The 21,129-nt window shown below is 37.2% G+C and overlaps 1 protein-coding gene across 1 annotated transcript in view; it reads right to left on the bottom strand.

The window, feature by feature from the left end:
* LOC106106907 (myosin heavy chain, non-muscle) overlaps positions 1–21,129 on the bottom strand; it is a gene marked incomplete in the record, with an annotated part of 47,663 nt that overhangs the window by 10,586 nt on the left and 15,948 nt on the right. The window contains 11 exon segments of the mRNA XM_013287566.1: positions 172–373; positions 564–692; positions 953–1,099; positions 1,439–1,606; positions 1,946–2,116; positions 2,793–4,132; positions 4,339–4,768; positions 5,364–5,456; positions 6,392–6,415; positions 7,707–7,828; positions 9,434–9,590. Of these exon segments, the coding sequence (XP_013143020.1) occupies positions 172–373; positions 564–692; positions 953–1,099; positions 1,439–1,606; positions 1,946–2,116; positions 2,793–4,132; positions 4,339–4,768; positions 5,364–5,456; positions 6,392–6,415; positions 7,707–7,828; positions 9,434–9,590 (2,983 nt within the window).

Raw genomic sequence — 21,129 nt, 5'->3', positions numbered from 1 at the left:
ACGTGAGAATAAAAAGTTTCATTCGTCCCACCTCTTAGGCGCACTATCACCAATAAGGTGATAAATAGGAAGATGGAACCGTTATGAAATAAAATAAGTTCCAACCGTCCCCTAGTCGCCAAAGGTGGGACGGATGTAACTTTATATTCTAGTCTGTTTCCACGTGGGGACAGAGCGGGGTGACGGTTGGGAATAATCCCGGGCATAAGCTCGTAATTAATAAATAGCTATGGTGAGTAGAATATAACATACTGAGGACGGCCTGCAGCTCGTCGAGCTGCGCGCGGCGCTCGGCGAGCTGCTCGCGCACGTCCTGCAGCTCCGTCTCCAGCTTGCGCTTGGCGCGGTCCACCTCCTGCCGCAGCTGGTGGTCCTGCACACACAACCGTTAAACTGTTAAAGTTCACATAAAAACTCTTTTACGGGAAGAATAAAATTTGCATTGACAGTTGCAGAAGTAACGTGAAAAAAGATTGAAAAAGTAAATCCAAAAAGTCGCATAACCATAATATGTTCAGTCCAAAAAAATGTTCCTACAAATAATAACATAACCCCGTTAGTACCTTGAGCAGTTTCTCCTCAAGTTCAGCAATAGCAGACTCTTGTTTCGTCTTCAGCTTGCTGAGGTGTTTAGCCTTCTCCTCTTCCTCCGCCAGCGCTTGCGACAAATCCGTCGCACGCTCCTCCAAAATCTACAAAAAGTCGGAATAGTCACTAAGCAAGGAAGAAATGGGATATATCTATACGAATATTATAAAGAGAAATAATATGATTTTTTGTATTCTTGTATGTAACGAAATAACTCAAAAACTACAGGACCTACTACAAAAATACTTTCACCAATAGAAACCAACTTTATCGCTGAGTAACATAGGCTATATTTTTTAATTTCTCGCAGACGAAGTCGCGAGCACCAGTCACTTTGCTCCATCTTAGCTGTCTGATTTCGTACCTTCTTCTCCTTGAGGAGTTTTTGGTTGGTGTCGTCGCTGAGCGCCAGGTCCTCCTCCAACTTCTTAAGCTTGGCGTCGCATTGCACGCGCTCCAGCTGCAGCTTCTGCCTCGCCGCCTCCTCCTCCTCCAGCTGCTCCTCCAGGTCCTGAGAGAAAGAGAAATTATAATCGTTATAATACTTAAGCAATCACATGAAATTATTATCTTGAGAAACAGATGTACAGTAGCGGAAATCTACGGTGTTTAACTTTCAGAAAATCTTCTTCGTTCCTTATCTTAATAAAAACTTTCTCTATTACAAATAACCATTTAGCGAGAAGTAAGTTGCGTGAATAGGATAATAATAAAAAAACAACTAAGCGTGTTCCACTAACCGATATTTTTTCTTTGACTACGTCCTATTATTCCGCGTTCTTAATGCGTACAAAAAATTCAAACGACTGTATCTTCTAAAGTGGTGCAACACCAAATTTCTTAACTGTACCTGTATATTGAGCTGGAGGCGTTTCTTCTCCTGCTGCAGCGAGTTGCAGCGCTCCTCCTCCTCCTCGATGCGGCCCTCCAGGTCGTGCAGCAGTTCCTCCAGCTCCTGCTTCCTGGCGGCCGCGCGCGCCCGGCTCTCCTCCGCCTCCGCGCACAGCTCCAACTCAGCCTGAAATTACAATACCTTCAGCTATACTTCTCTGACACACTAACTATGTAAGGTCAAACAATGACAGGTAAAGAAATTCACATGCCAGTAACTGGCAAACTTGTATGAAAGCTAGTGGCACGTGCTACATAAACGGTTGTGTAAACGCTATCTGGCATGTAAGTTTGGGGGAGTACAAAGATTGACACTGTCTTGTCTCGTATCATTTTAGTTTGAATTAATAAACAACAAACTTAGTATATCATTTTGATTATTTTCAGTGAAATAACTGTTTTTGCAACCCTTTTTGAAATCCCACATCCGTAAATCTAAAAGCAGAATATCTACATGAATTTTAACCTGCAATTGTTCGGCGAGTTGCGTTTTCTCCTGGTTAGCGGCCTGGTACTTCAGCTCGTACTCCTGGCACCGCTTCATCTGGTTGTCCAGCTTGTCCCTGATCTGACGGAGCTCGTCCTCCTTCTGCGTCAGCTTCTCCTCCTGCTTCGTCACTTCTAGAAGTGGCTTCACCTGGAATCACAAAGAATCAGATGAGTATGTATACAAGATTTAAATATATTGACATTTTATTTTTTACCTTTTGTCAATTGCATCTTTATGTGTTGTATATTCTTATAACAAATACATAGATAGATATTCTAAAATAATAATCTTATTACAGGTATAAGTAAAGTATTTGAAAGGACATAAATTTGTATTTAGTAGCTAATATACTTTCATATTTAAAAACATTTTCCTGTTGTCTATTATTCAGATTTTTATCTAATGTTTGTCATCAGCAAAATGATATATAAATTGTGCTTGGTAAATATTTTTTATTTCAGATATCTTTTTTACTAAAGGACACTGTGCACTTTAAATTCAAGTTCAGATATTATGCTATCTAAACACGACCCCCATCTGTTCGTCTTCAATCGGTTGCATAACTCAGTGCTGAATAATTTAACAATAGAAATAGTTGACCAGCTCGCACAAAGGCCACGGTAATATTATCAAAACACGACCGATTTATTACTACATTATATAAATAATTCGATGACCTGTCCCTATGTTATGAATAATTTGACTGATAACTTTTAATGTTGATGTACGTTGATCGAGACATTTAGTTTCGATGAAAGTGACCTACAATTGTAATATAACAAACGAAAAAAATTAAAAGTTCACTATTAATTGGAGTACTAACCTTAATGTAGAGTCGCCACCACTGCCAGTTCCTCAGCTTGAGGTACGCGGCGCAGTTCCTCTGGATGATGCGAATAGCGTTCAGTTGCTGCAGCCGTTTCTGGTAGTTCCTGCGGGCGAGGTAGCCGCGGCAGAACGCCTGGAAGTTCACAATCAGGTCCGTTATCTTGTAGTCGCGTTCCTCCTCCAGATGGGCCAGCACACCCGCCCTGAAGAAGATCTTGGACTGCCCGACGCGGTACAAATTGTGGTCGAGCTCCAGTGCCTCGATCATCCGTTCACAGGCTTTCTTGCCGTCCATAAATCCTTTAGGAATGATGTTCGGCGTCAGCAGCTCGTAGCGCTGTCTGAACTCCTGGAAGGGTATCCTGTTAGGGAAGCCCTGCCTGCATATCCTGATGCCCTCGAGTACCCCGTTGCACCTCAGCTGGTCTAGCACCAAAGCGGCTTCGATCTTACCCGCCTTCTTTTCATGATTCGGAATGATACATCGCACGAAGTTCGGGTTCGTATTCCTAAGTGTGGCCATCAACTTTGTCAGCTGCTCCTTGTACAGCTGCGAGACGGTCCTGAACATTCCCTTGCGAGTCCTGGCACCGAACTGTGTGTCGGTCATCGCCTGCTGCGCCATGCCCACTATTTCAGCGTCCTTCCAGATGTGGCATACGAAAGGATCTTGAGACGATTGCAGCAGGGAAACTACGTTCTCGTTTAGAGGGTCCATGTTCTTCATCAGCCACTGAGACGCAGAGTAGTCCACTTTGCCTGCGTAATGGATTATAGCAAAGTCTGCGATACCTCTGAAGTCAGTCTTCATGAATTTCGGATGCACGGAGTGCGCCGACACGAGTTTTTCAACAAAACTCTTGTCAGTGGCTTTAGGGAACCAACACTCCTCGTCCAGGAGGGCCATGATACCCATAGGTTTGTCGATTAAATCGATCGTCGGTTGCAAATCGAGTCCGAAGTCGATGAACTTCCATTCGATTCCTTCCCTTTGATATTCCTCCTGTTCTAAAATGAACATTGTGTGATTGAAGAGCTGCTGCAGCTTCTCGTTGGTGTAATTGATGCACAACTGCTCGAAGGAATTGAGATCGAAGATTTCAAAACCGGCCATATCGAGGATACCAATGAAGGAAGCTCCTTGTCTCTTCGTCCTGTCCAGGGACCTATTGATTCTGTTAACGAGCCACCTGAAGAGGCGCTCGTAGCAAGCTTTGCCGATCGCTTCCACCGAGAACTCGACCTGTTCTTTCGTCTGTGCCTTCGTCACGAAGTCGCGGCCGACCTTGATACGTGGTTTTAAGAATGCTTTCGTCATTTCTGTTACTGAAAGACCTGGAAATCGAGTGGAAGCTCATGTTAATTTTGAATTTTTACTTGTTATTTTCTAACTTTGTAGGTCTAACAAAAGAACAGAAATAAAAACATACAAAATAACTAGAAAATTTAAAATAGAACATCCTTCGATTTACTGGCATATTAAAGATACAAAAACAATAGAATATTCAGTAAATTTTGTGCGAAACATTATAATTTCTTACCAAGCAAGTGTGCGATCTTCTGAGCAACAGTGTTATCAGGCAACGTGGCCTGGTCAGAGTTCCTCTCCTGCTTGAATTGCATGGAACCGAAAAGCAAAACCGCAGAGACTATTCTGAAGATGGAATTAAAGTCTTCCATATTCATGCCCATTATGTTCATCGACTTGATCGTAGCCTGAAACTCCGCAGCATCGTCTATCCCGGGGACGGGCAGCGAGCCATTAGTGAGGAAAGGATAGTTTTTAGGATCTTCTAGAATGTATTCCGCCTTCTGCTGCGGCGTCGCGCCAACAAGCAGCTGGTAGAAGATGTGGAATGTCCGTTCATCTTTCGCCTGCCTGATAGCTCTAGATTTCTCTAATAAGTACGTTTCGATGTTCGCACCGGCTATGTAGCCCGATGCGTCGAAGTTAATTCTGATGAATTTACCCTGGAATACAAAAAAATGTAAACTGTGATCATTTTTTTCGTATTTCATCTCAGAATATTTTTTTTTAGTTCTGTTTGCTAATAACTTTAGCCCTAACATATAAATTCTGTTTTCTTTAACATTTTGCGATGCTTTTACGGGCAATTTTCTCATTTATGTCGGGGCTTGGCATTTTTGGCAGTACACCAAAGCAATTTACCATTTATTTACTAAAGAATGTGCATTAATTATGAGGCGGTTAGCGTTGACAGGCATTTATTATCAGTATCATGGGCTTATAACGCTTTACCCTATGAAACTTTTGAATTTCATTATATATTCGTCCATGCGTCGACAATAGGTCTGTGGACAATGCGACTAAAATAATGTGAAAACCAACATGCTAAAAACACAAGTTCGATTTTTGAATTTCAATATATTTTGACCGTCTGTGTCACATCCTTCGATGTTATCGCGTAAAGGTTATTTCGGACGTAAGAAGAGCAATAAAAGGGCGTCTATAACAATGGCAATATTGCACCTTGCTAATATACCTACAACAAACTATAGTATTGCAACAACTAGTGATGTTCGTGTATTTTATCGATATACTTACAAATCTCGATGAGTTGTCGTTTTTCACCGTCTTCGCGTTACCAAAAGCTTCCAAAATAGGATTAGCTTGCAGCAATTGTTGCTCCAACTCGCCCTAGAATCATAAAATGTTTTATTGATAACACAAACCTACATTTTGTCCTTATAGAGATGTAGCAAAAGCGTTAATTTTAAACTGGAATTCATTAAAAAAAATCTATTCCTTTTTCAATCGACATAATAATTTAAATGGACATCGGTTATTAATATATTTTTAGTGATGTCTAATTGATATCGATATTTACCTCGAATGTTGGTCCATTGCTCTTTAATTGTTAGCGTGAAAAATGATATCTGTAGTTAATGATACTGATGAAAGTACGATAAAAATAAAGTTATACGGTATTTCTTGATGACATGATTTTTATGAAGCATGCATATTGAGCAGGTCTCCAAAACCAATTAGTACCATGACAGTGATATAAGTGACAAAGTTTGGGGAATTGCGAAACGGGATAGCAAAACAGAGTCTATCTCGCTCACTCGTCGAACAAATGACAAAAGGCAATAATTTACATACCAATAGTAAAACAATGTGGATGATAACGCTTATCAAAACAACGAAGAATATTCTAAGTGTGTATTAATGTACAGTACTAGTATTTACAACCTAAACCTAGTTCTATGTCTAGATTTTTAAAAATAATATTAGACTATCTTCATCTTAAGGTTAAAAGAAAAAGTCTGTACATAATAAGAGGATAGTAGTAATGGAATAGAATAATTGAATCAAAACAGTGCCAAGGATGAATTGTTGACGATGTCTAAAATTAGTCATAATTTTAAAAACGAATTTAACACAGTGTTACTTCCATGAAACATGAGCAAGCAACCCCTAGTGCTGATTAATTACATTAAAAACAAAACACGGTTAGTATTAACATTATATTTGTCCAAACATTTGCTTATTGGATCAAATATTTGCTAAACGTAGATAGGCGCCAATGTTTCAATTTTGCAAGCAAATTTTAGTCTCTCATTAAAACTTACAATAATCAACTGCGGCGAAGGTCCCTGTAGTCATCGACAGCCGGTGCGGAAGAGAGTGGAAAAAATAAAAAAAATTACAATAGCACATCGTGGAAGAAAATAGTTTGGTAAATTTTTGTTAATTCCCAAACAAAAATAGACCAAAGTGCAATCCATACATTCAATGTACAGATCCTTATACTAATAAATTCTAGTTTTGTATGAGGTATTCATAATAAGGATCTATGCATTTTCAATTTTCAATTACTACTATAGTTAAACACAGATATGGACAATTTTCTTTATTGTGTAATTTCATAGCCGAACTGTTTCACCAGCATCATCACTGACTTTTATTAAATGGATAGGCTATAAAACGTGGTACTTTGTGCTTATTTGATCTATGGCATTTCAGTGCTGACGGTTGCAGATGGTAGAGGTTGTGTGGAAACGAACTAATTAGAGATTTAGATACTATCAGAATTGTCGTTACCAAGCAACCGCCTATCCATTTAATATAGATCAGTGGTACATCAATTTAATTCAATATGAATTTCAAATATCGATTTCAGTCATTTATCAATTTGAATTAAGTACAGAAACAAGTAAAAGAACAGTTTTAAAAAGGTCTAAACAATAAAACCCGTGCTATACTACAGGAAGGAAAATGTGTAAATGTATTAGTACATAGGTACTAGTATAGACTAGCGCTACATCAAAATGTATATTTAATTTACATAACAAATTACTTCGGATCATTAACCTAGATCACAAAAATACCTTGTAAGGAAAATTTAGTGAAAACGTAACAAACATTGTTGCCATATATGTACAGAACAAGGTTATGAGTCACCGTGTTTAATAATGGTTAATATTAAATGTGGTGCGACCACACCCTGAGCACACTCATCGCTCTGTTTATAGTAACAAGGCTAGGACACATTGTCCGCGAAAACAGAGCGAATACGATTTATAACTAACTACCGATATCACCGATCCTACAACCTTATAGATAAACACGTATAGGAGACATAAAATAGCTTCTAGTGTACGAATATCTTTAGTATAGCATCTTGTCTTTTAATTGATAGCTTTTATTACTGTAGGGTCCTAAATATTTACTATACTTTACTGAACTTTGTTATATTCTCTTACCCGACTTCGGTAATCGAACCGATGGAGAAAGCGCTTCGTAAAATAAAATAAAACAAATGAACAAAAATAACAGTAAAACAAGGATCTGGTTTGTAAGAAGTCGTTCCAAATTTGAAATTATAAAACAAAAAACGTTCGAAATTTAAGAATTAAAAAAAACTGATTGAAATAAAACTCTTACCGCTCCGGAACCCTTGGGTTTAGAGGCGGCGACGTAGGCGAGGTATTGTATAACCTTTTTGGTGTTTTCAGTCTTACCCGCACCAGATTCTCCTGTGCAGAGGATCGACTGATCCTCTCGATCTGCAAATAATATGCACTATTTAAAAATTTAATTAGCAATACTTCAAACACTATAGGAGAATGCTTGTCGAATTTTACCTTACCCAAATATATTATTAGATTTAGAAGTGCATATCCGTAATTCTTTTAAAGGTTTTTTTAAAGATTAGTAGGGGTTTTCTTAAGGAGTCTGTTGGATGTCTCAACCGCCTCCAATAATAATAAAGTCAAGATAAGAGTCTACCAAAATTTGATTAACATGTTTTTGACAGTTTGTTTTAATGATAGTTCCTAAAAACGATATGCCAATAAAATGTATTATGTTTGTATCTCATAAAGCGAGTACTATTCTGCGTGATGCACTCGGTCGCTGGGTGCCTAGCACTTCTGCTACGCCTTTGTTTACTTTGATTATCTCTACGCATTGCCGCGGTAACGACCTACTAGGAACTAGGTTTGTCGCTTTTCTAATTATTAATAACAGCTTCCTTGATAAAACTGTAAAATTGCCGTTTAACATTCCTGTTCATGCTGTTAAACAACTTCCTAAGACGCTAAATCTGAATAATCCGAATCTGAATAAACAGTAAAATTAAAAATTAAATGTTGAAGATTAGGTTATCTCGCAATTTGTTAATTTCTACATATCAAGATATTTAAATCTGCCAAAAAATGTTTTACTTTTCAGTATGCATCAACCCTAGCAATCCAGCGCACTCATTGTCATGGCATGTTATCCAGTACCGCAGTGGCCATAGAGCAGCTCGCCACATTAATTTCTATGCAACAATATGCCTATTCCTGTCCACCTACATGCAAATAACAAACCTTTGTACCTAACCGAAGGCTGTACGCTGTTCGCATCACAACGAGCGGAATTCACTATTTTCTTAGGACTTCTGTTTAATTAATCATCTGTTTATCATTAAATTACGTATTTACTTTGACAAATGTATGCACAATAATTTGAATTTCAAACGATCTTCAAATCCTCTAATCAAGGTAAGTAAAAAACACACATTACCACTTTTAGATATCATAATCAAAAGAATTGTATTAAAATAAATTTAATTTGTTTATAATGCAGTAGTGCATCATTAGCTCGTTAAGATAAGGGACAAAGTACCGTAACTGCCATTAGACTTATCTTCCACTAATGGTTCGCGATAGACAACAAAACTACGGCTACGTTTTTTGTTTCCATACGTCATTAACATCATCTTTATTCTTATCCTACTCCGGAAGGGTCGGCGCAATAGGTTATTGTCCTCCACATAACTCTATCATACGTCATCACAGCCATCACTCCCTTTTTGATCATGTCACCTTTCACGCAATCCATCCAACTCTTTCTAGGTCTACCTCTATAGGTGTACTCTTCCACACTCATAACTAACGTTCTCCTTGTAACATGCGATTCATCCCTCCTCATAACATGTCCATGCCATGCTAACCTTTTACACCTTACCTTCTCTAGCATTGGGGCTACTCTAAAAACTTACTACATAATTATTCTATTGTAAAGTTACAGGGATATGTGCTATCATAACAACCAAAGAACCCGTTAAATCCCACAGTACTAGTTACAATCCTATTAAATTGTCTTACTGATCTTGTATGAATTACCTTGTAGCATTGAGCGATAGGCGGTGTCAGTGATGGCGAAGACATGTGGTGGAACTTCATGCCGTTTGATGCCTTTGTACCGTTCCATAATCTTCTCCGTGTAGATCGGTAGCTTCTTGTAAGGGTTCACCACCACACAGAACAGCCCCGAGTATGTCTGTAGAAAAATAGACACAACTTAGTACAATGTTAAATAATATTCTCAAATAAAGTGTACTAACATACTTTGAATTTCACTTTATAAGTTAATTTGATCTTTATAATTGAACTACAGCTTCTTTCTCTTTACTAGATTAATTTTGTGCTAAGATCGACAGCAATTTGCTCAACAGCCATAAATAATTTACATCAATAAGATTAATAGGATTTTAATCAATGGTGAAGGCGACCATACCAGTAAATAGGTACGCTTCATTATTCAATATTCCCCTTGGAGAAATGTCTCGTAACGAGTGATTGGTCACGGCCACACCGACTATGGTATCCCCTTGTCACGGTGGCGACACAATCTTCAATGCAACCAAGATTAATGAACCTCCATTACTAGTTGTTTCTAAGCCAGAATAATCTGTTATGTCACTTATTTACACTTAATTGTGTTCCAATATTTTTGAGAACAAAAGTGTACACAGGACTTAAATCGATCGACGACATAACCCATCATAGAAAAGTCAACTACAATTCTATAATTGTTTATCTAAACATATTTAAAGCAATTATAAAATAAACAAGATAGCGAATTCAATTTCACTATCAGCATGCGGGCAGCGCGGAGACAAACATTCAGGTCATGCATACAAATAAATCTATACTATTATAATACAGCGTAAACATACACTTCTTTGTTGCCTAAGATGTCAGCATTTACAGCATATTTTTGAATAATATTTTTTTTTTAATAAAAAGCCCTAAACTTACGTCACGCTTTAGGCTATATATTTTCACGCCATTAAACTTAGGGGGTAAATGTTTTGGATAAAAACCCTAATGTGGATAAGAGACCATAAGTTACTGCCAAGATCAAGGAATCAAGATTGCAGAGGTTTGTCATGTCATGTGAGTTTGACAAACGTAAACAATAATATAAAATTATCATAATTTCGTGCGGATGAAGCCGCACGGGAACAGCTATTGCTCAATAAAATCATAACGCAAACAAGCAATTAGTATAGGACATACTAGTGTAGGTAACTGGCCTGTACAATTATTTCTGGACTCTGATACGTATATAATAGCTTGAAGATGCCGGCTACCTTGCATTGTGAATAAATTAAAATTAAAATATTAAAAGCTTTCGTAACTGTTTGCGTAAATTGATTACAAGCCAAAAGATTGAATTCGTATGTTTGAGTAAATTAGATATAATTGAATTTGTCTATTAAATAATTGTAATATTTGCAATAAATAGCCAGTTTTAAAAACTTATATGCAGAGTTAAATGAGTTAATGTCTCTAGATGGTATGTAAACACAAGCGCGATTAACAGTGCGGCGACATCAAAGCCAGCGTTATCCGCAGCGATAACTGACGATGCTCTGAATCAATTTGAGTTCCACGGTCGCGCACTAACTGCAGTTATCTCTAATCATCATGTAATCCTGGTTCCGGGGTCAAGTCTGATATGTACATAGAGACGTGCATCTAATAAACAATCCTTAGGGTTAGAACACAGAGACAAGTTAAGTATAGTTTAAATTTAACATCCTCAGCGTTAGGACAAACGGTGACTATATTTTATGTCATAACAGTAACGTTCCACCGCAAAAAGATTAACAGGAGAATCATTTGATTGTAGGGAATATTACAATCTTTACTTTCGTTCTAATACAAATGTCAAGGTAGTGGAGACCCACGGTTAATATATCGTTAATTCAGAACAACTAATTATTTACTGGGTCGTTTAAATTACGTCAACATTGTCCAGGGATGCGAATGATCAATTCCCGCAACACGACGTGCCCGTAATGACGCAACGCAGTCAACTATAAGAACCTGATCCGGTCTCATTCTGAACCTCGCTGACGCCCGATTTGGTTTCGCTCCTTGTACGAACCACCCTAATTGGTAACATGGTTTATGTTTTTGTATAGCGTGTACATGGAATATCTAGGAGATTTCTCATTAGTATATAAAAAAATGGCATCCATCATATTTACACAATAAAGTCAATGTTTCAGACTATTCTGGAATAGCTACTATTATTGTTGGTAATCTTACAAATATTATAAATGCGAAAGTTTAGATGCAAGGATGGTTGTCAGAGTTTGCCGCCTAAACGACTAAACAGATCTCGATGAAATTTGACATAGATGTAAGGCATAGTTTAGAAGAACACATACTCTATTCGCTTTTATTTTTTTAATTCCAGGTCGAGGAAGCCGCGGAAGATAGCTGGTAATCTTAATAATAAGAGTCACCGACATCTTCGGTCAGACCTTGAGCAAGTTGGTCTTGTAAAGTTATCCGAAAGTCATAGTATTTTAGTATCTAAAGTTAGTAAAATATCAACATGTACTTTGCATTGTCTCGCGTGGTATTCTCATGAGTCATTTGCGATGGAACCTTTATGCCCGCACAGCTGATTACACAAGACGTTACACGTGCAATTATAGCCTTTATGGACTTACGGTTAAGTGTCATCTTTCTTGCTAGATTTTACTCATAAGTTTACAAAACTCTGGGAAAGATGAAATATTTTACCACTACTATTACTGACTGATGTTTGAAAAAAAAATAGTAAGTTTTTTCTAACAATACAATATTCCTTAGCATTTCTCTTACAATACTGACTTTTACATTAAGATTTATGTTCAACGAGAGATTTAATCTATGTTGATAATTGCCTAGTCTAACTTTAACTTGCATTGGGATGACTTAAGTTACACTTAGGTAATAACTAAGACATTAACTGCACAACAGTTTCCTCTCATATCAAATAGACATTAGTCAAGGCATGTCGTATTATCACTTCACGACTTTAATTTTTAATTGTTCTAATAAAAATACATAAAAATGAACTTAGTCATCGCATTACTGATTCATATGTCTTAGATTAATTACTGTTTAGTTCTTTAAGATGGAAGTCTAAATATTCGTATGTCTACACCCTTATAGACCATGCCTAAACTAGCAAGACTTGTATGACGTCATCTCATAGTACACGAATTCCACCTTACACGATTCATAGAATTGATCCTCTTGGCTGTTTTCCAGGGACTGTACTCAATCAATATAAGTTCTAACATAGAGAATGATGCCAAGAGCACGTGAATTAATTGTACAGGCGATGGCAACCTTGCCACACAGCTGGCGAGGTTCACACACCGTATTTGTCTATGAAAAAACACGACAGAAAACAACCTCAAAATCGATATTAAATTAATTTACTTCGATGAATCTTGGTAGAAAGTTGTTTTAGTGGTAAACAATAAAGATTTATTTAAACTAAAGATCAGTCATAACTTATGTGTACATTTCACGTTTCACAACCCACAAAGCATTGAGAGTGTTTCCACGTAACGCACGAAGTTATCGTTATCAGTCGCCAAACAGTGACACCTTTATTGCACGGTGATAAGGTTTATATTGGCACAGCAAAAGGTATGAGTCAGTGTAGTTATGGGGTGCGCTTTAGCCCATGTTTGGTCATTTGAAGGCTCGCAGATAGAGTGATAATGCGCGATGTAATAGCTCACTCTATAAGGTGTATTTTTTATGGTCTACGTGATGCTAAGTTCTTTTGAAGTTCTGAACAAATCCATTTATATCAAGGGTCAATTTATGGAATATGACTGTGTGTGTGTAGAAAATATCTAGTAAACGGCTAAATGGATCAGCATGAAATTTGGCATAGTTATAGAGCATGGTCTGGAAGATACATAATTTATTGTTATTCCGCGCGGGAGTCGCGAGCGATGGCTAAATTAAAATATTATTATTGCCCAATTTAGGGCAAAACCAATAAGTGAGAGGTTAACATTTAAGTCTAAAAAAGTCAGCAAAATCGTTTACCATATTTGGATAAACTAGTACGATTGGTACATTAAAAATGTAGCCTGAAATAAATGAAATATAACATCGTGTTTTTCATTGACCCCCTTTTACTCTGAAGGGCTGACATGTTTTATACGAGGTTTGTCAAGTTTATAAGAAGTCGTGTAATAAATTTGCAATCGCAATGGCTTACTGGCATGAATCTGAGTCTTATGAAAGTCCGTGTTAAAGCCCAGAATTATTCCTTATCATACTAATATTATCATACTTCATACTAATATTATAAATGCGAAAAATTAAAAGATTTTTAGAAACCAGGTCGATGTGTATATGCTTTACAAATTTCAAATGTTTACATATGTTTTTAAACACAAAAAATTGTTATTGTGGCGTACGTACGGATAATGTGAGTGCTCATTAGTTTGTTTATCCAACAAGAAACCCACGCAACACGTAAATGGATTCTAAAATGTCTCCACTACAGTCATTCTCAAACATTCATGAAACGTAAAACCCAAAATTAATATACGATTGATCGATATCTAGGTTCCACGTACGTCGATACAGATAACCGTTTCAATACGCAGTTATTATTATTATAACCTTTTTTTACTAATAAATTGTGCTACAAAGAATTCAAATTGCCACAATTTGAGAGCCATCGCTTCGCACAATGCCCACTGCATTGAATCATCAGTAAACATTAAATCTAAGTACACACTAGCGCCCACGAAACCTACCAAATTTGCAAAACAAACACAACATTTATTTTTATCATCCATTGTAAATTTTAAATGATCGCAGACATTACATAAATATTCACAAAAAAGTTGAAAGGGATTACTTTTGTTTGAGCAGTTAATACACAGCTAAAAAAATATCAATTCCAATAAAAAATCTCCAGGTTCATATTAGTAATACAATAACGTCTAGATCGAATAGAAAAAACTATACTTGTGTAAAAATACAAATATGTAGATAACGGACTTTCAGAGTGGTATCAAGGGAAATGCCGGAGAAAGGGAGCAATCGCAGCGGACACGCAGCGGATACGCAGCGATACCGCATCCTGCGACGCGGTTGAACGCCCTAAGATACCGCAATCACTAATTGTTGCTATTCATTCCAATAGACACGGCCTTCGGAAACGGAGCTACATACCACAGGAGAACATTGATTAGCATAGAAATTTCTACTTTTTTTACATATATATTAATCTACCATTTATAACTCATATAAATAGGGCTTTAGTTCAATGCTACATTTATTAAGCGGACGATTATAAACGATTATAAACAAAAGCGACGAATAGAGATCGAGTATTTAAGTGTTACGTTTTGCCACTTGTTGTAACTTAGCAAATGTAGATCTGTTTCCTGGCCATCTTCTAAACATCATCATCATCCACCTGCCCTTATCCCTTATGGAGGGTCGGCACAGTATGTGCTGCTCTTCCATACATCTCTATCAGCTGTCATATCTGAATCCACTCCTTTTTTAAGCATATCCTCTTTCACACAATCCATTCATACTTTCTTCGGTCTTCCTCTTCCTTTGTAGCCATCCACATTCATCTTCTAAACGACCTGAAGAAAATTTATACCAACAAACTTTAAACAATTGAAGATCAAAATTAACGCCCTAAAATGACGTGATTCAGATTAATTAAATCCAAGTAATTAGAGTATGTCTAGATAATGCTACGTCTTTTTTAGGCGTTTTGATCCCATTTCTAGGCGTCAGTAGGCTTATTGCGATCACTGATATCTTATCACGACCGCTTCCTTGCCCGATTACACCGTTAGATATAAAACTGTGTCCCTTGTGTTTTAAAATAAAAGATTACTTGAAATTATCCTACCGTATATAAATGTTTAACATAATTTCGTGTACAGCGTTCTGTCAAATGGGAGTGGGGAATAGCGGGGTGATGCACCTGCCGGAGGGAGGCCGTCCACCTGTCGCGCCGCGCCCTCTTGTATAAAAATACAAATATTTTCGTTCATAAATAAAATAGGAGCTTTTGTAGGATTACGAACATCGTAAACCGCATGTGTGATACGGATATAGCGATATTTAGATAATAAATTAATAGTATTTTGGAGTCGACTGTCATAATTCTGACCCTTTACTTAATTCCTTTTATTATCTTAATTTAAAGGCAACAGAATTATTTTCTCTCGTCTATTAATTTCTTGCTTAACCGCTTTAACTAAAAATATAAACACAAATCATGCTGGCAGATTTCGTTTATTAAACAATTACATTGAATACTTCTGTAAACGTTAGCAAGCTCTTGTAGCCTCGAAGCTGTACAATATGCAATTATTGGATTCGTGTCATGGATGTTGCTCGATTTGTTTCCTTCTATACACGTATGAATAGGTTTTTTCCTGTTTTCGATCCTCTCGTACAGCAAATATACTATGTTATTTTGGTGTCTCGTTATCGTTGTTTTGGTTATTTTTTCAAATACAATACTTTATGAACAAATAACACAGAACGACTAAGGTTATCCTACAAACTTTTCACTTGGATAGAAAACATTTATAAACATTTCATGGATTGCTAGCCCCACCTGTTTTCTTTAAGTTAAATAAACTACCTTTTACAAGTTACGCTACAAAATCGGTCATCATCAAACCTATACGTTAGCAAAAAGGCTGGTATCTGGTTGGGAGAAAACATTGGCGACTGCTATAATTAAATCTGCGGGGACGTGGCGCCGTGCTGTCGCCAAAGGATTTTCCGGTCCAGGAGACCGGTCCCCGGACCTTCGCCCTTCGCCTATTATTATCAATTATTTACACCGAGATCAATCACTTTGATAACATTTTATAATTATTTTACAGGTTCTACATTATACAAGGTAAACCTATCTGATTTAAACTTACCGGGTACCACTTATTCTAGACTTTAAGTCAATGCACAATTTATAAGAAACTGATAAGAAATATCAAAAGCCATAAGGTTAAAATTTAAACATCTTACATTGGACGAAATGCATATAAAATCAAACAATACATTTCTTATTCATCAACAAAGAGAATTTATATCGACATGAACATTTTCCAATAAAAACCATCACGCGGTAAAAGCACCACGGATGCGTCAACGACACACCCGTCTGAAAACGAGTTATTTTCAACTCTATTACAAAAGTGTTAGACGTTAAAATGCTAAATTAATCGACTTATGTATTTAGCAAAATAAATTTGCAAACACATGACTCACTGCCTACACTACTCCGGACATCCAATGTCTATTGCTAGACTTTTCAAATAAAAACGGCGCCAGTCGTCTGTACACACCTTAATGTAATAGTCGCAAGCTAAGTAAAAGCTTGGACTCTTAATTACGAAAAAAAGCAATAATTTTCCGCTGCTTGCATAATAGTTTTACTTAGAAAAACGAAATGACTTTTGGTTACGAAGTTCTAGAATAAATGTCAATCACACTAACATAATTCAGTTCAGATGGATGTTTGTTAGAGTTTGTAGACTTTTAGGTGTAGAGGAAACTTTGGGAAAACGCATAGATTACTTACTTTTGTTTCTTTTAATTCCACGCGAACGGAGTCGCGGGCAAAAGCTAGTAAACAGATAATTTAGTCAACTTACCTATATCACAAGGTGAACTTGTATCAAAATCATCAGAACTTGATAATAATTAAAGATTACCGCATGAAGTCAGTCTACGCTAGAGCCGAGCACGAGCTGGGCACTTCCATGACCTATGGTAATTATTTACAAAGAGTGGTTAAGTTTCATAATTTCACGTCCAAAGATGTCCTTCACAGCAAATTTGTCACTTATCAATGGAATTACAAATGGATTACATCGTATTCATGGGATTTAAATATTTATAAAGCGTTACTTAGTACATACGTGTAATAAAAATTATACTGTAGTTGCAGTTGTCCCTTTAGTGTGTTTACATACCAATTACTAAAAAAGGTTGAAGTTTTCGTAGTCAGATAAAACCTTTTAGTATCTTTCGAAGTTTTATGTCAATTACGATCCAAGGTATTGTTACAGTCCTAAGGTTGGAATACCGTTGAGTCAGTTGTCAACGGCAGCATCAGCTGGGTCAACGCTCGCGGATGACTCACAGCCTTTCCCCGGCCTTCCGTGTTATGTGCTCCGCCAGCTAACCTGCATTGTTACAGTCACCGTCATACATGTGGAATTCTCACAAGTTTCATCACAAGGAAGGCTTTTTGTTTTAAGGTAAAAAAGAATATAATGGGAAGTTAATTTATTTCCTGTGATACATCGGAGTCTAGGCAAGTTAAGGTGTTTCTCGAGATACGATATGGATTTTAATTTGCCATGCGTTTGTAAGTGTAAATGTTTGGATAGAGAGTAAATTACAGAGGTTGCCGAGATAAACAATTGCCAGTAGCTGGCACACTTTCGTGCAGGCTAATGGCACCTGCCAGCTACAGTATGTGAAGGCTAACTGGCATACCAGTATCTGGTATGCAGGATGTTTGATTTTTAGACAGCTACGTGAACGAGGGTTAGAGGGAGATTCGAAACTTTACATTTAACAAATTAAGTTTTTTTTGTAAACTCATTACACTAGTAGACATGCCAGCGGACTTAAAAATCTGAGAGAGTTGCCTTGAAATGTCTCACATTAGTTATGAGGCATCTAATTGGAACTTAAAAAATGGATAGGCTTTCGAACCACAGAATGTGAATGAATCAGGGATCTTTTACGCTTTACGCGGTTACATTGATTCACCCGACACGGCGGAACTTCGAATATTTTCGTGTTATTCATCGACCCAATTATAATATAATTTTGAGTACGGTGCGATAATAAGCGGTTTAGCAGACTATGTAGGATATCAATTTGTTTAAGGTAAACCGACGTTGTAGCAACGGATGTAGATGTTTTTAAAGGTTATCTATCTATACAGTAAATTTGAGCTTGTAACGGAAAACAATAAACCAGTATTTGAAGTTTATATTTCATTTGTACACACAGCATTAGACATAAATTATTCACTTATAAACTCGTTTATTAATGCGCCCAATTTGTGTTATTTTCTACTAAATGTCTCATTCTATTTGTTAGTAAATCAAATGTTTTTTATTAATTCACTAGCTTTGGCCCACGACTCCGTCCGCGTGAAATTAAAAAAAAAAACAAAAGTGAGTAGGCTATGTGTTCTTCCAGACTATTCTCTACATCTATACCAAATTTCATCGAAATTCGTTCATCCGTTTAGGCTACTCAACTAGACAAACTCTAACAAACATCCATCCATTCATCTGAATTTTCGCATTTATAATATTAGTATAGTATGAAGTATGGTATTAAATCTTATTTATTTGTAGACTCATCTAATTATGAGCATTTTGATGTTAATCTCAATTTAAAAAATATCATCACATGCTTCAAACCCGGAACCCTAGTGGCGTGACGTGACGCACGCGTGCTATGAGTCACCGCGGCCAGTAACGGTCGCATCTGTCCGCTGCCGGTAGTGGCGCAAAATGCCCAAACTGTGACCAAACGCCTCCACTGTACCGCAACAAACTAGTTCACTGTGAGGATATACACTTCAATTTTGTTTATCAAACATGCCTGAGAAATACTCACAAGTTGTATTTCTACGAGTAATATTCAAGCAAGGTATTGAGGTCTGGCCTAGAAGTTGCTAGAATTTGGGCCCACTCTATATGGTAGCGCACCAGGGTTTCGTTTATCAAACGACGAGTTTATCTCAAACATTCGTGAAAAGATTTCGTAACGTCATCGAAAAGGACTGCATTAGATTTGTGCAACGCACCGCATCAAATACACTAATAAATTTCATACAAATTGTACAGTGATAATTTTCATAATAGACCCTTACTATTCAATTAATTCGATCGTTATAAAATATTATATTCAAAATCAAATCCAGTTACATGTAGGGCCTCTACTAGAAACAATAGACGGTATAAATTATTGATTCGTGAGGTAGTTGAGGTCGCGTTAGTACGCAAGGTACAGTGGTTAAACTCGTCAAGGACAACAGAACTATTTGAAATACATACAAAGGCAATTAAACAACATGACCACGACTCTAGTAAGAGGGTGATCAGGAACAGAGAATCAAGTGTAATGGAAACAGCATAGAGCCAGCTGCATCCTGGCTACTCATAAGAAAAAGCTCCTTTGGGGATCAGTAAATAATAGTGCCGCCTCTACAAGCTGTTAACATTCTAATCCGGTTACTATGAAATATTAAAATTTACAAAGACCACCCAACTTAGTAACGTTATGCAACTCTGTTAGCGTATTAAAATTTGTCACACGTCTACATTGAATGTTTATCGTTCAGAGTGCCGGAATCAACCGGCAGTTCGATGTCGCTCCCAGGGCTGTTGTTGATCGTAACCTGACGTGAGGCGGTGACTTCGTTTCCATTCCCGCGGCCAACGCATGCTTGCACTTGAGCACGACGATCTAAGTGCTCTTTGCCGATAGTGACAATTGACGTCATAAACAGTCAAATACACCGAGACGCTTTGCATTTGTTTATTTTTATTTCAAAGTAGTCCTGTGTAGAGACACCGAATTCACGATGATAATATGTTTTGTTTACAGTAAAATTGTACTAATTAATATTAAAGACTTGTTTAATTAGTCCTCGAGTGATAACGCAATCGACTTGCGGTTGACAGCACTTAAAACCGGTGTTCTTGTATACAAACGAATTAGAAAAAAATGCTATTTGATTGTGTTTGGAAGACCGATATTTTTACCTAAGTACGTAAATAAGATAAACTTTGTATTTGTGAAATAAAGAGAAATATAAATCATCTCAAACACATGGAGATGATGTCATCTAAGACGTCAAAGAATTTAAATAGTTGCTTATATCGTTTTACAAGTCCTTTACTGTTTTATATGCAAAGCTTTTAGCACTTCTAGCAACATGCTAGCTTCAAACCTTAAAAATATCCTAACGTACACCAACTAATTCAAATTCATTAAAAAAGAAATATGACCGTTGCATTAACTTGGTAATTTTTCGCAATATATCGCGTCCCGCCCATCTATAAAACAGCCATTGTCATTCCAAATACATTATTTGAATTAGGAACGCGTGCGACGACCTTCACGATGCGAGGACGCAGCGGGGGAGAGGACAGGGAGGGGCGGGGAACGTCTCACGGACTGCTAGAAAAAAATCGTTAAAACAACATACTTGTTGGATTATCTGTATACCTCATTTTTTATTAGAATTAAAGTTGTCGCAAAAATGGTCAAGAAATTAAAACAGCATGTTAATTGTTTTTTTTTAATGAAGAAACCTTGTTTTTGGAGGAACGCCTCACTTGAAATAGATGAAAAATGTCAGAGGCAACGCTTTCGTGCTGAACAGCCACCCTAGGGTCGGACTGGGAGCGACGTGTTTGAGCAAAGTATAAGTCGTTTCAAGTATAGTATTAGGTTTTAAACCATTTCTTAAAACAATGGGTTACTTGAACCTAAAAATAAATCGATCCTCGGCGTCCTTGAGGTTGTTTGAGTGCTCAATTTGGATAAAGTCGTAAACGTTGCTAACACTACGGCTTAAAGTCGAAAATGCTACGGAACACTAAGCCCGTTAAGTTGTGTAACAAGTTTGGCACGTTCGAATTCCGAACGTGGGTAGGGTCCTTTACTGGCAATAACGAAAAATGCAACTTTTAGAAGAA

Source organism: Papilio polytes, unplaced genomic scaffold (genome assembly GCF_000836215.1).
Source record: "Papilio polytes unplaced genomic scaffold, Ppol_1.0 DF822067.1, whole genome shotgun sequence".
In the NCBI taxonomy this organism is placed as follows: Eukaryota; Metazoa; Arthropoda; class Insecta; order Lepidoptera; family Papilionidae; genus Papilio; species Papilio polytes.
The sequence above is the reverse complement of the archived record's forward strand: the minus strand, read 5'-3'. Positions and strand labels throughout refer to the sequence as shown.